Genomic DNA, 17,345 nt, shown 5'->3' with positions numbered 1-17,345 from the left:
GAAGCCTTCTGAGGTGGCCAGAAGGCTGGCCAACCTGGTCCTGCTGCCAGCCCCCCAGCCCAGTCTGAGCCTTATTATGCAGCCACTAGCAACTAGGCTGTGGTGTTTGTATAGAAACATATGAAGCTGCCTTGTATCCAATCAGGCAGACCATTGGTCCATGTTCCTCAGTGCTGTCTTCACTGCCTGGTAGTGGATCGTTTCAAGACTAGGGACACTTCCAGTGATACCTGAAGATGCCAGGACTGAACCTGGGACCTTCTGCATGGAAAGCAGATGTTCTATCACTGAGCTACAGCCATTCTTTTATTAGTTGTTATTATTATTATTATTCATTCGATTTATATACAGTCCTTCATTGAAAGATCTCAGGGCAGTTCACAGGATAAAAACACAAAAGAACAAATATATAGCTAAACCAGGAGCAACAAAACAATAACATCCCCTCCCACAAGATACATCTAAAAGGCTGCATAATATTAATCAGCTCAAGGCCTGGTTAAAGAGGAACAATATTGCGAGTAATGTAGTACCTTGGTTCTCGAACCTAATCTGTTCCAGAGTCTGTTCGACTCCTGAAAGTGTTCAAAAAGCAAGGCACAGCTTCCGATTGGCTGCAGGAGCTACCTGCACTCAAGCAAAAGCCACGTTGGATGTTTGACTTCTGAAAAATGTTCAAAAACCAGAACACTTACTTCTGGGTTTACAGTATTTGGGAGCCGATTTGTTCGTCAACTAAACCATTCAAGACTGAAGGTACCACTTCTGAGGTACCACTTTTCTGAGTCCAAGGACTACAGCAGGCAATGTCTTCTGACCTGGAAGATCCCACAGCAGTGGAGAGTGACTCCTTGAGCAGCAGTTCCACCTCACCTGAATCGTCCTCTGAGCTTGGGGATGGTTGAAGCCAGCCCAGGAGGGAGACCACGGGCAGATCCACCACACACATTTAAAGCACATGACTTCAAAGGATCCTAGGAAGTATAGTTTCCTCCTATAATTCCCAGTACACTTAGCAAACCACAGTTCCCAGGATTCTTTTGGGAAAACCATTGCTCTAAATGTGCACTGGATGTGCTTAAAATGTATTCTGTAGCAATACCCTTTAAGCCTTTACCTCCACTATGGTCCTAATCGAGATACCCGTACAGTGGTACCTTGGCTGTCAAATGTAATCCATTCCGGGAATCCGTTCAACTTCTGGAACCATTAGAAAACCAAGGTGCGGTTTCCGATTGGCTGCAGGAGCTTCCTGCACTCAAGCAGAAGCTGTGGAAACCACATCGGGCGTTCAGCTTCTGAAAAACATTCGCAAACCGGAACACTCACTTCCGGGTTTGCAGCGTTTGGAAGCCGGATTTGTTCAGGAGCCAAGCCGTTTGACAGCCTGTATTGATCTAGTCCCCCCTGCATTATTTTTTTAAGAGATCAGACACACAAGGGTTAAATATGTGAATAATGTTGTATCTAATTTAGTGCTCACATCCTCCAGCTCAAATTCAATCAAGAAAGGTACTACACAAAGGTACTACACAAACAGTCTATGAAAACTCCAACTTTGTGGATGTGGCTTTCTTTTCTTTTCTCTCTCTCTCTCTCTTTCTAAAAGTGACCATAATGGTTATGCAGAAAATTACAGCAATTGTGCATTATGGAATGGAAAATTTAAGTGCTGACCTTGTTACAAGTCTGCAATACTTGTATATGCTACTGAAATAGATGTTAGAAGAGGAGTGCTGAATTTAATTGAATGAACTCAGTTCAGTTCACTTACATTAAATCTAAATTTTCAGTATCCTTACTGACTGGTGTCCAACATTATCTAGGCTTTAAAATTTATTGAATGATTTTAATACCCCCACTCATATATTTCTATATGCATTTTATTTTTTATGCACATTTTAAAATGAAATGTGTTTGTACTTGCATCCACAGAAGCTAGGATTTCAATTCTGAATTGTAATGATCTCATAGAAATAACCTCCAGGGCTGCTAAACCATGTGGTTGTTCAAGCCCAAAACAGGTTTTGGTGGGTCACACTGAGCTTTATTATTGAACAAAGTCAGCCTGAATTTTAAAACAATGGAACAATTCTCAAGCATAACAAGGGCTTTCTCAATTTGCACCATGGTTACTAAATGTGAGGGAAAGCAACTTGCTAATATACACACAGAGAGAGACATCACACTTTGAAACCTGACATTTTCCAGCTAGCAGCTATTTCTCTAAGGACAAACCGGTGCATGTTATCATTACTTTTTCTGCCAGTGAAAAATATCACAGGAACACTCATGATGAAAGAAGTGATGTTCTAAATGCAGCCCAGCTCTGCAGAGGCATTTTGATATGATTATGTATTACTCAGGGATTTCCCAACCCAAAATGAAAGCAATAACACAAACGGCAGCCTGATACAACTATTTAATTCTCATCTAGCACATAGTGTGTAAACACATTGGGTTGTCCTCAAAACCCAAATCTGCCACATTCATTTCAGCACCCAAGATACCTACTCCCAACATTTCTGCTTTCTCAGGCTATCCTACCTCACAGGGTTGTTGTGAAAATAAGTTAGAAGCGGGGGGAGAGCTCTTTGGATCCCCATCGTCTGGGGATACAAATAAGATAAAGTAAGACTGAAATGAATAGGCTAGACTCTCACTCTCACAGAAGTTCTGTGAATGGCAGAGCCCTTTGTATTCGGGCAATTTTCTGCACTACAAAACTGAATATTTACAACAAATCTATCATTACGTTGAAGGATTTTCAGAAGTTTTCAACAAGCTTTGGGCAATGGTTTAGGTAATGGATGGGAAACCATGTCTTCCCAATTCCCTTGCTGCATCTTCCCTCTGTGGTCTGCTACCACCACTGATGCCTCTTCCTCTACAGAGCTTCAATCACCATGTCCCACAAAGCTACCCAGGAGGACTCACAACAAACCCAGCAACTACAGGTGCCACAGCAGCAGGATGCTGCAAAGGAGCCTCTGCCTACAGCCACTGTCGAAGAGTATCTATGGGAATGGCCAGCAGCATGGACCAGACACAGAGTGCAATGGCTAGAGTGGCCCTCTAGAACTCCTCTCTGGGCCTGCACTCCGTGGCTTAGCGGCACACGCACAGAAATGACTGCCTTCTAATCATGCATGTTTCTTCTTCCAGCGGCATTGTATCTTGCTGCTAAGTGGCGGCCCTTTTTCATCTGACTGCTGCTGTTGCTGCTGCTTACTCTGTGCTCTGTACTGAGTCCTCGCAACTATGACACTTTGTCATAGAACCAGAGTTTAACAAAGCACTTGGAAGTTTCATGGCTGCAGAGCTTCAGCTTTGAGGAGGGATGCCTTTCAAGGCTACATTATGGCAGCAGACAATATCAAAAGAATTTAAACAGAGACGCCAAGTTCTGCCTGACATGGGGTGTGGGGGAAATGCTCATCGCTTGCGCATGACATCACACATGCGACACACACGTGTGAAGTCATGTGTGTTGGGAGGAAGCCATGGGGCCCAGCGAGGCCCTCCACTAATGTGGCGAGGCCCTGCGAGGATTGACACCACTGTGAGCAGGACTGACAGACCCGACACCCACCTTTCAAAGTTGGCCCATGAGGGGAGGGGAGTTAAAGATTTGGCTTGCCAGGTCAAAAAGGTGCCCCACTCCTCGGCTGCTGCTTGATCTGGCAAGGGGCTGTATTTGAGAAAAGACTTTGTCTTCAGCTGCATGCCAAGGAAGAACTCCAGAGTGGGATTTTAATGGCAGAGTGGACATGTAATCTGTGAGTTATTTATAGCCGCAACCTGCATGCAAATGGTGAACAGCGGGAGTTGGAATGTGACTTTGTAAACATTGCAAAGACTGAACAAAGGAACAAAGGAAAATAAGAACTAACTCTCCCAGCACACCGGGTCTGAGACAAAAGCGATTATGAAGGACTATACATTATGCATCTATCCGATTTGGATGTACATTTCCAAAATATAAGATTAAAAACAAATAAAATAAAACCTACATACAACAACAGCAAAATCATTTTACGTTAGAGCTTAATAATTATTTCACTATTAATAGATTTCTTAATTGTATTTGACTATTAATATACTTCTTAATTGTATTTCAGTTCAACAATTACTTTGATAAAATACATATTTTGTTATGTGCAAATGGCTTTAGATACCTATTAGGTCCATAAATTACCATATAGCATATATTCAACACAAAAAGCAGCGACAATTTGTTGTTGACAAAGGACAGCTGGACATATAAAGGGCCCTATTACCTTCAGTAGCTTAGGGCCTCATCAAACCTAAATCCAGCCCTGACTACACACATGAAACACATTTTATATTTTTAAGAAATAACCGAGGTGCTGTCTGTAAGGAGACAATGATGGTCGGCTATAAGAATGGACAACAAGTGAAGGATAAAATGGATATTAATGAAGAGATGATGTGGCTACAGGAGGAAAAGATGGACATATGTTTACAACAGGAGCGGGAAACCTGATTTTTTAAAAAAGAAATTGTATTAAATTAAAGTAATTTGGTTGGATTTGTAAGAATCTGGAAAACCAATAAAAATAATTTGAAAGAAAAGGTGTCCCACCCCTGGCCTAGAGGCTAAGAACAGATTCAAACACAGGGAAAAGAACCTGACAGGAATGCTTCTGATTAAATATGTTCCCTCTGCTTCTGGAGCCAAGTGGAGTCAATCCTCTACTACAGCCTTTCTCAACCTGTGGGTCCCCAGATGTTGTTGGCCTACAACTCCCATCACCCCTAGCTAGCAAGGCCAGAGCTCAGGGATGATGGGAGTTGTAGTCCAACAACATCTGGGGACTCACTAGTTGAGAACCGCTGCTCTACTAGGAAGCAACACCTTTTGGCTTCCTCACTAGGAACCAGGGTTCTGGTGAAGTAGCAATCAGGCTCATAAAGAGTGGGGAAAGTCCTTCCCTGCTGCAAACCATGATAGGAATTGATGAGGTGCTCTTAAACTATAATGGACTCAAAGGGTTCTAGGGCTCTGCTCTCTGAGGCAAGCATTCTCAGGTCACTGCACGATGATACTCTCTAGGATGCAGTGCCACAGCTAGAGTTGCATCAGGTGATCTAAGTGCTCTTACAGATCTATACAGACAGAGATAGACTTTCAGGTAACTTGGTCCAGAGTTGTGAGTTGTCAGATGAGGGAACTGAGAGAGCGGCTTGGTTAAGGCCACCTAGGAGGTTCACTGCAGAAGCTAGATGTGAACTGGGGACTTCCTGAATCATAGCTCAGTCTCTTAGCCACTATTACACCATGCTGTTACTAGCAATGAGAAAACTCTGATAGGTACAGAAACCTCACAGGAAGGTTATTTTTTGTTGCTGCAGCCACTTCCAGATAAGTTTTGCAAAAGGATGTCTGCATCAGTAGAAATGTGATGGTGCTAGCAAAGTCACAATGAGCCGGGATGAAACTTTACTTGAGTTCCCAATGAGTTCAGGAGATGGGAGAAGAACTCATAATAAGTTCACTATTACAAGTCCAGCCAATTCCAGAGTTTGCCACTATCATTTGTCATTAATCATATTTTACAGGCAGCTGTACATGATATGCAATGCATTAATTTTCCTATAGATTTTTGTCTGTGTGACCACACTTCTGATGCAATTGTTGCTCCTAAGTAACTATTACAGAACACTTATTTGCAATTAGAACAACAATAACAACAACAGTCAGGCAACAGAGGGGCTTACATTCCATCCTATTTATTAGCAATGAGAATAAAAAATAATAATAATCAGGCCACAGAGAGGCTTATAATCCATTCCACCACCTTTACAAATTGCAGTGCAAAAGTATGTCTTTCCAATATCACTAGATCAGAAAGGACCAGAGCTATGAAAGATATGGATATTGATCTAACTCACAAAGACTTTTGAAAAGCACTCGCTTGATCTGAAAAAGGGCACCTGCTAAAATGAAGCCTCTCTCATGCGCTCGCCAAAGCTTTAACATCATGGTCTGTTAATTAGGATTAGTAAAAGTCAAGGAAGAAAAGAAAAACCTAGTCTTTGATTGTTCAATAAGTACCAAACCAGTGACAGATTCAACTTTCTGGCTTAGATCAAAATCACAGCTACAAATACAATGGGAAAGGACCAGTCTTTTGGAAAGAAAGAAAGAAAGAAAGAAAGAAAGAAAGAAAGAAAGAAAGAAAGAAAGAAAGAAAGAAAAGTCTGCATCATCTACTTTTCAGATAATTTTTTTAAAAAGATCGGCATTGTTCAGAAGCTGTATGTTAATTGCTAGTTATAAGGCATGATTATGCCTTCTGCTTTCTTTTGATGTTCTCATGCAAGAGACTTTCCCCCCTTGACTCTCCTGTGAAGAACACAGGGCAGCACAAATGGGGACCTATCACAGAACAAGCGTCAAAAGAAACCCACAATCTTCCTCCTCACCTCATTGTGTAGAGGAGGGTCCCGTCATCCTCAAGGCGCAAAAGCTTGTTAGGAGTGGTCATGTTGTGGGCGATAGATTTTTTACCATTGTGGAAAAAGGTGTCTGGAGTCCAGATCTTACTGGCAAGGAGGTTGTTCAGAGGCAGGCGTTGCATGGGACCTTTAAATTGAAGCCTTTCGTCTTTCCAACTTTGCCGGAAGAAAACATCAATAGTATATTCCTGGCGTAAAACAGAGACCATTGTATAAGTGCCATAGCTCATAAGAATGAACCAATCCTCCAGATTATTCTAGCAAATAGCAGCAGGGGACATTTAGACAATCATAGCATGGCAACCTACCATTTCGGTGTCTGACACAGGGCCAAAACTGGTGACAAAGATGTCTGTTTTCACCTCTGTTATTCTCTCTACAACAAAGAAATGTAAACAATTAAGACTGCTCCATCAGCTGGCAATTTGCATTGAGGAGCACCTAATCTTATAGCAATAGCAAAGCAAAGAAAGGTTTTGCCCTTCAGTGGCATCCTGACTCTTCCACTTAATACTACGCGGCTTCTGGGCAATTACCATATTGTTTCTGTGTTGAGGACAGCACTTAGCACTTTGTTGAAGCTAAAGATACATTGCAGGAGTAAGTACAGTGGTACCTCGGGTTAAGAACTTAATTTATTCTTGAGGTCCGTTCTTAACCTGAAACTGTTCTTAACTTGAAGCACCACTTTAGCTAATGAGGCCTCCTGCTGCCGCTGCACCACCAGTGTGCAATTTCTGTTCTCATCCTGAAGCAAAGTTCTTAACCCGAGGTAATATTTCTGGGTTAGTGGAGTCTGTAACCTGAAGCGTATGTAACCTGAGGTACCACTGTAGCAGCAGTAGATCACCTCCGCCTACAAGACAAATGCAAGCAAGGAAGTCTGGCAATTCAGCAGGCCTAAGTACATGTAGGGGGACATGGGTGGCGCTGTGGGTTAAACCACAGAGCCTAGGACTTGCCGATCAGAAGGTCGGCAGTTCGAATCCCTGCGACAGGGTGAACTCCCGTTGCTTGGTCCCAGCTCCTGCCAACCTAGCAGTTTGAAAGCACGTCAAAGTACAAGTAGATATATAGGTACCGCTCTGGTGGGTAGGTAAACGGCATTTCCATGCGCTGCTCTGGTTCACCAGAAGCGGCTTAGTCATGCTGGCCACATGACCCGGAAGCTGTACGCCGGCTCCCTTGGCCAATAAAGTGAGATGAGCGCCGCAACCCCAGAGTTGGCAATGACTGGACCTAATGGTCAGGGGTCCCTTTACCTTTAAGTACATGTAACTAGGCACACAATGTGGAGCTCCTGAATGTGTGGGCTGCTTCAATAGATGTGCAAAGAGGGGTGCGGACACAGAGGTGCCCTTCCATTGAAAGAAAATGGGTCACTGTACATGCCAAGTTTCTACATGCCTGCATTAGCAGCCCAGTCCCCACAACCATCAGAAGAGTGAATGAAAGGAATGGTGTTTAGCTCTGGTACAAAGAGGACATTAATTATGTCTGCCCAGCTTCAAAAACAGCTGGACTGGTAAAATTAAATGATAACATTTAACAATGTCAAATTTCACAAGTGGCTGCATTTGTTAGTATTCACGTGGTTGTACTAAAAACTGATGCTCTGATCTTTTTCAGCACTGCTTAAAGTTCATTTGGGGATTTTTTCCCTCTCCCCTTAAGGGTTCTATTCTATCCTTCCTTGCTTTGTGGAATGATAACGTCATAACAAAGCCTAGGTCATTAAGGCAAACGTGAGTTTTGCCAACTATTCAGATTAGTAATTTAGATATGGTATATTGATTTTACATGACAAATCTTTTCAGAAAATCCCAGAACTCTTGGTGATGTTTTCTTGGTAATGTGATATACATCACAACCTGGGGCTATAGTAACACTATCAGATATTTAGGTTATTGATTTACAAGATAGAGCATTCTGAGATTTGAGAGGCAAATGATTAGCAATTAACCAAAAACAGATATAGTGGTACCTCGGGTTACAGACGCTTCAGGTTACAGACTCCACTAACCCAGAAATAGTACCTCAGGTTAAGAACTTTGCTTCAGGATGAGAACAGAAATTGTGTGGTGGCAGCGTGGCAGCAGTGGGAGGCCCCATTAGCTAAAGTGGTACCTCAGGTTAAGAACAGTTTCAGGTTAAGAACGGCCCTCCAGAACGAATTAAGTTCTTAACCCGAGGTACCACTGTATAGGGAATATTCTATATGACTTCTATCCAGATATTGAAAGGAAGAACCTACTCTATAGGTAAGTGTGATGACCCTGGGGTCAAACTCCACTTTTTCAGTGGATGAGGATCCTCTTCAAATAAAAAGTTATCTCTCACCAAAGGCAGAGCTAGATATTGGGATAGATCAGTGCTTCCTATTTAAGGTTTATTCTGATTATGGTTGCTGCTAAAGAAACATCTGAGCTTTTATGGAGTATCCAGCCTGAGTCTGTATGGAGCTGTCCAGAGTATCTGAGTACTCAAACTATTGAAGGGGTTGTGGGTGGTTGTGAGGGGCATGGCCTTGACAGTGGTGGCACCTTGACAGCTGAACTCACTTCCTGTTCCTGTTCCAATAATGCCTAACGGCCTTTAGGAAGTGACTGAAAGCATTCATCTACTGGGTCATTTTGCAACCTTTGACAAGACATTCTATTACTTGGTCTCCACTACATTGCGGCTGGTGTTGTTTAATTGTTCAGTTTTCATTTTTTTGTTGTTGTATTGCTTTAAATCTATATTGAAGCATCTCTGAAAATGTGGGATTTAAATAATAAACAGTATAGCAAGTGGCATTCATACAGTCTTGCAGCAAAGCCACTATAACTTAAAATCAGTGTTCTCCTCCCACCCTCCCCAAATTACTTGTCTGGTTGCAAGGCTGACGTACACACTGAGGAGGTGATCTGACTTCTCTGGATCTGCTCTGAGAACGATGCAACGGATTACAGACACTATGGGCCAGGGATGCTTTTTCTAACTTGAAAATGGGAAAATCTTTAACATACAACCAGTGAGAAAACAAAAGCACTAGGGGATTTTTGTGGCACTCTTCTGCTGCTTTCAGCACACCTTCTGGAGATCTCTTAACCATCTCCCACTGCTCCCTAAACACATCCTTGGTCATCTCTTACTAGGACACGACTGCATGCTGTTTTAAGCATTTTTCCCTACAATGGCATGCTTGTAGGAACATCTGTTGTACCTCCCAGGCCTGGACGAAGCCTGTTATCATATCCATCCAGCAGGCCGTCCAGAATCCTAGTGAAGATGGTGATGTTATCATTGGTATCATATTTCCCTGAAGCTGTTGGCATCTGTGAGAAGCTGCGAAAAGTGGGGGGGGGGGTGGAGAAGACACATCAATAAAAACTGGGAGAGACAGCTAAAGAGTTAAAGGTTGTGTCATCGATCTCATAAGCATCTGACAATGGATAGCTTAAACAAGGACTGCAGGAAAATCCAATGGCTTGGTTGCTCTTGGACTTTGCTTGCCATGCACACAGGTGCCCCATATCATGCACAACACATGTGCATGCTGCACTGCAAAAAGCGTGATTCACCCTATTGTCAGGGCTTCTAGGTACAATTTGTTTCCTCTTTTCCAGGAGTAAATCAGAATCTTCTGGCAGGTCCGGTGGTGCCTGGTGTCCATTGGAACTGATAGGGTGGAAGGCAGGGAGGCCAACAGTAGGTGGAGCCAGAGCCAATTACAGACAGAGCCATGCCCTGATTGGTTGTAAGTTCAAAGGAAGGCAGGTGGGGGCCAGCTGAGGATGCACTGAGATTGCTGGGGCAGTGTCAGCCTATGATCAAATGGACCAGCCTCTGCTGGATAGATCAAGCAGTAATTTGCAGCAGATAAGCAAGGTTTCTGACACCCAACTGTTTAACAACAGTGACAACAAAGCGTCTTCCCCTTCCTCCTTTTCTAAATTAAGCTGGTGATATCAGGGGTGGAAGTATGGGGGGGGGGAACTGGAGAGGGATTTTGTGTGAAAGGGCTGTGCATTCAGTTTTGGTATTGAAAACAAATTCAGTTTGCTCAGAGGCTCCTTAATTCCAAAAGTGTGTTGCCCCACTCAGCCATTCTTTTCCACCTGGTTAGTAGATCTTGGGGTTCTAGCAAAAAAACAACTAAACACCACGGACCTGAGATTTGTTCACCCTTCTTTATCCCTTTCCTTTTTTGTCACCTTTCTTTGTTTCTCTAGTAGTTCCATAAATGCAGTGCTTTTTTTCTTAAAATATGTTTAGGGGTACTCTCATTTTGACTCAGGAAAATCTCCATTTTATAGTTCAAATCGGGGGAAATAAATACAGTAAATGGACAAAAGTACACAGACTCACAAAATGTTTAGGGGTATGTGTAACCCCATAAAAAAGCACTGCATAAGTGCATATGGTGTGGGAAACTGGCTTCTGGACTGTTCCACTTCTGACTGCTGGTGGGCTCACAGGATTGAATGTTCCATTCACACATAGAGAGAGAACATAGGAAGCTGTGTCAGACCATTAACCTATCTAGCTCAATACTCTGCACTGACTGGTAATGACTTTCCAGGATATAAGGAAAAGAGTCTTTTCCAGCCCTTTCTTGGGATACTAGGGATTGAACCTGGGACCTTCAGCATTCAGAGGCTGGGTTAACAACTTGTTCCTCAACCTGATGAGGCTCATTTGACAAAATGGAGCCTTTGGGGTCATCAGCCCAGTCCTGTGGGATTGCTATGCCAAAGCAATTCAGCAGGTTCTTTCTGTTTAGACCAGTCATGGCCAAACTTGTCCCTCCAGGTGTTTTGGGACTACAATTCCCATCATCACTGACCACTGGTCCTGTTAGCTAGGGATGATGGGAGTTGTAGTCCCAAAACAGTTGGAGGGCCAAGTTTGGCCATGCCTGGTTTAGACCATTAAATTCCACCTGAAAGTGTTTCTATTCCTCCCGGCTTCTGCGGGCAACTAAGAATACATCTTTCCATTAAGGCTGGTTTCTGATTTTATTATATATACAGTCATACCTCTGATTGCAAATGTGATCGTGTGGGAGGCACATTCGCAACCCCCAGCGTTCATAGCCTGAAGCACCGTGTCTGCGCATGACGCAATTTGGCGCTTCTGCGCATGCACATGATATCATTTTGTGCTTCTGCACTTGTGTGAGCGCCAAAACCCGGAAGTAACCCGTTCCAGTACTTCCGGGTTCAGTGAAGTCCGCAACCCAAAAACTCGCAACCCGCAGAGTTTGTAACCCGTGGTATGACTGTACATATATTTACATGGTTTTTATTGTATGGTTTTATGTGTGACTGCTGGAAACTGCTCTGAGTTTTTTTTAATGAATAGTGGTATGTAAATATTTTTTTATAAATAAATAAAATAAACCGCTGGTCTTCAGCTGGTGGGTTGGAACCCACAAGTGGGACACGGCTTGATCTGAGGTGGGTCTCAACCAGAACACTACCACCCTGCAAATGTATGGTAAAAGATTAAGAAATGGATCCCCAAATGCTGGTTAGGATTAGAAGTATGTCCTGGGCCTGAAAATGTGAGGACTACTGGAATAAACCAACACTTCTCCCTGATAAGGAGGTTTTCTGTGTGCTGGGAATATTAGAGATACATTCAATCACATGAGTCCACACACATAGTCTGAAATAGTACAGTCCACAGACAGGTTTATCCCCCACAAATGATATTTGTAAGCACCAGGCCTCAAATTCTAAGCCAGAGGGCAGGAACAGTCTTTCTATAATCTCTGTAAGGTGATGACAAGTCTCTTTCTCACCCCTACTCAGAACAACTTTAAAAACCATCATTTTTTTCTGCTTTAGCGTTACATTTCCCACCAAATTCCTAGACATTCTGTGGCACCCATTGCCTTCCTCTTCTGCTACTGCTGGACAGACTCCAGAATCTGAGATGAGTAAATGGAAAACATTTGCAGACATTTGCAGATAAGTAGCCAATGGGTCAAAGGCCTTCTTCCCGAAGTTGATCATGGTCACCGTCAACGCGCCACTTTAATTAAGTTGCAGCCAGAGGATCAAATTCCGCCATCTGCTACACAGAGTCTTTAGCAACATTTTAATCCTATGAAATTGTTATTGCGAGCAGTGATGGCCACAATGTTGTGTAATGCCGAGCAAAACCATAATGGAAGCTGGATCTTCAGGGATCCAGTCCCATGGCCATTCTCACTTAACATGGACAATAAATGCCACTGGGATTGAGAACGGAACAGGGACTGCCCATAGCTACTGTAGGCTTGGAACTGCCACCCTGTCATAATTAGTGTTCTTAATTACAAATGTTTCGGAATAACAGGATATGAAGCTTATCAGTCACACTCTAGTGTCACACATAATATAATACTGCAGCAATCCTTAGAGGAACCTTAGAGGTGAGCAATCTTAAGCCCAGGGCCAAATACCACCCTCCAGGCCTGTCTGACCCTTGGACTCTCCCAAGGCCACATGCCCCTCCAGCCACACCTCCTACTCTCCCCCAGGCCACACCCCTCACACATAACACCCTCCTGGAGTATTTTTGCCAGGCTGGAATGTGTCCTTGAACTCTGATCATTACTCTTGCTTGTCTACCTGGAGGAGAAAGAGATTTTGAGAAACTGGTCTCTCGGACGCTGCCAGAGCATTGCACCCCCCTCCCTAAGCTGAATGGAAGCTTCACGGGCTTTGGGATGGAGTTGTGGTGGGAATAATAGTAATAATAATAATAATAATAATAATAATAATAATAATAATAATAATAATAATTTATTATTTGTACCCCACCCATCTGGCTGGGTTTCCCCAGCCACTCTGGGCGGCTTCCAACAAAGATTAAAAATACATTAGAATGTCACACATTAAAAACTTCCCTGAACAGAGCTGCCTTCAGATGTCTTCTAAATGTCTGGTCATTTATCTCTTTGACATCTGGTGGGAGGGCGTTCCACAGAGCAGGCGCCATTACCAAGAAGGCCCTCTGCCTGGTTCCCTGTAGTTTTGCTTCTCGCAATGAGGGAACCTCCCAAAGGCCCTTGGATCTAGACCTCAGTGTCTGGGCAGAATGATGGGGGTGGATACGCTCCTGGGCCGAAGCCGTTTAGGGCTTTAAAGGTCAACACCAACACTTTGAATTGCACTCAGAAACGTACTGGGAGCCAGTGTAGGTCTTTCAAGACTGGTGTTATGTGGTCTTGGCGGCCACCCCCAGTCACCAGTTTCGCTGCCGCATTCTGGATTAAGAGATCCTGCAGCCCTCCTCCCTCGTTCCCAAAGCTAGGTAGAGGTGCAAGAAAGAAAGCTACCTGCTGGCACTGCAAGTAGACAACACAAATCCTGCTTGCATACAGGTTCTGCTTGCGGGTTTCACAAAGCCATATGTGTGGTCAGTGTGAGAATATGCTGGTTTGATCCAGCAGAGCTTTTCTTATGTTCTCTCTGGCTCTGGCAATCTTACACCTGTGTATAAGCATTTTTCTCTGCTCCGTTAAAGAACTTTATACATGCCTGGAAATTCACATTCACAGTCTCATTGAATACCAAGAACGATGGATCGTATGGTCATCTTAAATTCTAACTGTTGTCAAAAGTGTCTGCAAGATTTCTTTTGGCCATCATGGTAAAAGCTAGGGGTTTGCTTAGAAATTTAGAAACAGTGAATGCAGACCAGTGACAAAAGCAGCTAATGTACTTACTGTTCTACTGGCCAGGCTGAAACATGGGGAAAGCTGAAACCCTTTGTGTAATTTCTCTTCTCTAAGGGCAGTAAAAGGACGCCATAAAGCATTTCCCCAATGGATTTTTAAAAAACTGAAATTGTGTTTGTCTTCAAGGAGACGTTAAGACTAGCAAAAGCCTATGATTCTTGTCTAATCCAACACTCTCCTGCTCTCGGTATTTCCTGGAAGCAATTACATCCTATGTTATGTAATATAATATAGCACTACATTGAAAAACTATCTAAAAAGAAGGAATCCAATGAGCTTTTTAGAAAGGGAAGTCTGCATTGTTTGGTACCTGGCCGGCTGACACTTCTTGGGAAGTGTGCCGGTGAATTCTCTTTCATTACACAAACTATTTGTGGTTTGTAAAGCTTTGGTGCAATTTTAATTCTGCCTAAAGCTGCTTATAAGGAAACAACTTGGAGAGAGAAACAGAATAGGGAGAAGAACTGGAAGCCTAAAATGGTTTCTAGTGATTTCCAGTGCCCAACTGGACATCATATGCAAGCCTTGACAACAAGTAACCGCAGTCTGTCATTGTCTTCTCTCCCCCTCCCTCCCTCCCTGTCTCTCTCACACCTGTTTGTGTAATCTCATAGTAATAGGGATGGTGATGCTGAAAAATTGTGAATGATTTAGCCTTCCATGTGAGTGATGTGAGCCTCCCTCCCACCCTGACATCAGATTTTATTTTGCTGGGCATCTCACCTGCCATTTTTGATGGTCTCAGTGAAGCTGAACTGATTGGACTATTAAATTGTTTTGGCAAGAGATGCAATTTGCTTGATTCAGCATATGTTTACCTGCATGAAATATGTGCTGTTTGCATTTTTTTTATTTATTTAAAATTCCAAGCTCTAAAGAAGAAAAGAGCTTGGCTCCGTCTAGAATCTGATTGCAATGTTTCATAACTATTATGGGTTTTCTCTGGGGGAAAGCATAGCTCCATTTGTGAGTGAGTCCCTGGAATGTGTTGATTGGTAGTCTGAAATCTCATCTCTTTGTTATGTTGGTTGGCAATAAAATGAAAGAGTACATTTTTTCTTATTGTGCCACTTGAAAAATCCACTCTGGGCCACTTTAACTGTTATCTAATTCTTTTACAGAAAGCCTTATTGCGTAAGACACAAGCTGCAACTCACATGTAGAGCATTACATAAAATGGTGTCTTTTACACAGATGCCCTCCCCCAACTGGCTATGCTTCCCCAAGAATGACGCCCCCTTTTGCACAGGGAGTGAAATGCATGCATGCATGTTATTGAAAAGCAACAACATGAATTTGGGAAACCACTTGCGATGGTGACTGTTGTAGTGAAGCCATCACAGGCTGTGTTTTGACATGTTATTAATCAGGAGGTTACTGTGGTGTGTCAAAAGCTGGCAATTATCTTCAAAGGTCACACTATGGTAGCTTCACCACATTGGTCACCATCCCAATTGGGTGTCTATATCCACACTAAAACATCAACCAAAGTAGAGGTGAATCATTTCATCCAGAGTAGATTACTCGTGGATTAGTGATGGATGTTTGATCTCTAGCAAAATGGGCATACAACTGTTCCCCAAAAAAGTATTAGGCACATATGGTAAAGCAGATTCCAAAACTGTCAAAGCAATCAGATGTCTCCATAATTTGGGAGCACTATGACAACACTGTGTGCCAGAGCTCTCTCCCTGAGCAGGGAAGGCTCATCCAGAGTTGAGAACTCAAGGATCTGGTTAAGGACTTTCTAAGAAGCTTCAGGATTCAGTGCTTAGCACTTCCTCAATACTTCACCATCCTTGGTCCCACTGCCAATAGTTCCAAACAAGAAGAGTGAACCTACCATGGCTCCCAGTCTTGATGGCTATATAATGCCTCTGTGATCAAAGGCACTATGATTCTGAACATGGTGAGCAACAACTGCAGGAGAGGGCTATTGGGCTTGCACCCTGCTTTTGAGCACCCCATCTGACCGACCGATATGGGAGAGTATTCAGTCAAGCAAGAATTTGTGTTTGCCTTTGTCTAACTCATGCTGGCAGCATATTGGCATGCTGAATTTGTGAAACTACAGAAAAGGATATGTATTTTATCTGTATCCTCCAAGAAGCTCAGAGGGGCATTCTGCTGCACTATGACCCTAAAAGGTAGGTTGGGTTGAGACCTCTGGGGCTGATTGGGTATTAAAACCTAGCTTCCCCACATCCAAATCAAACACTCTAGGTACTGCACCAGACTAGTATGTGCCCTAGTTCCTTCTTTCCTTTAATACTTCTCTGTTCCACAACTTCAGAAGTACTGAAATAGAAAGTGATCACCAAAGTTATTGGCGGGCATGATTTATGTGGCTTGATCAGGAACAAAATATTGGGAGTTATTAGCTACTGGGAGAGTGTAGAGCTTTTCATCTGAAATATTAAAAAACAACAACACACTGGTGAATGTTCTGTGGGAAAGAATCTTACGTCAACGAGGGTTGCCCTTAATGAGCTCCTTCCATTTCTGTAATTAAAACCGATGGATTAGTTTTGACATCGAGTGAAATGTAGCTCCTGATACAAATTCTCCTTATCACTGATGGCTCTGGGGTGCATGGATCTCACCCGTGGAAATGGAGATCTCTGAGAGTGTCTCTTCACAACAGGGAGACTGAGTTTTTTATGATTCAGTCCCTTTGTAAATTTATTTCCTGGTCTTGGAAAAGAAGCAAATCTAATGAAGAAGGAGGCAGAGAGAATACTTTACAATATCTTCATAAAGAAAGGGTATGGCATGAGGCAGAGAACCATTTTAAAGAAAGCTGAAAGTGCTTTCAGAGAGAACCATTAGCTGTCATGGTGTACAGACATCTCTTCCATTTGCCCCCGTTGCCTCAGGTCAAATAGTGTTTGCAGGTTTTTAAACAATACAAAACCCTTAATCGGGGCCAAAGAGGAGTGTGCAGTACACACCAAGCACAGCATCACTAACTCTGAAGAAAATGACTGTGGGAAGTCAGTGGGAAGTAGTGGTGCAAGGAGACTCACGATAAAATCCTTCCCTGACCCATGAAGCCAGTCACTGCCTCTCAGTTTAAGCTACCTCACAGGGTTGTTGTAAATATAAAATGGCAGGGGAGAACTGTGTATATTTTCTTCAAACCCTT

General features: G+C 43.0%; 2 protein-coding genes across 3 annotated transcripts in view; one reads left to right on the top strand and one right to left on the bottom strand.

Moving 5' to 3' along the window:
- Positions 1-17,345, top strand: part of GABRB3 (gamma-aminobutyric acid type A receptor subunit beta3) — a 200,545-nt gene that overhangs the window by 33,204 nt on the left and 149,996 nt on the right. The gene's annotated exons all lie outside the window — the stretch shown is intronic.
- GABRA5 (gamma-aminobutyric acid type A receptor subunit alpha5) overlaps positions 1-17,345 on the bottom strand; it is a 71,631-nt gene that overhangs the window by 44,219 nt on the left and 10,067 nt on the right. For both annotated transcript variants that reach the window (XM_081197576.1, XM_081197577.1), the window contains exons 3-5: positions 9,692-9,813; positions 6,792-6,859; positions 6,451-6,671 (exon numbers count right to left, since the gene is read on the bottom strand). In XM_081197576.1, the coding sequence (XP_081053702.1) occupies positions 6,451-6,671; positions 6,792-6,859; positions 9,692-9,813 (411 nt within the window). The remainder of the gene's footprint in view (positions 1-6,450; positions 6,672-6,791; positions 6,860-9,691; positions 9,814-17,345) is intronic.

The sequence above is a fragment of the Podarcis bocagei genome (assembly GCF_964188305.1).
Source record: "Podarcis bocagei genome assembly, chromosome: 6".
Taxonomy (NCBI): domain Eukaryota; kingdom Metazoa; phylum Chordata; class Lepidosauria; order Squamata; family Lacertidae; genus Podarcis; species Podarcis bocagei.
This window is presented reverse-complemented; position numbering and strand designations above follow the sequence as displayed.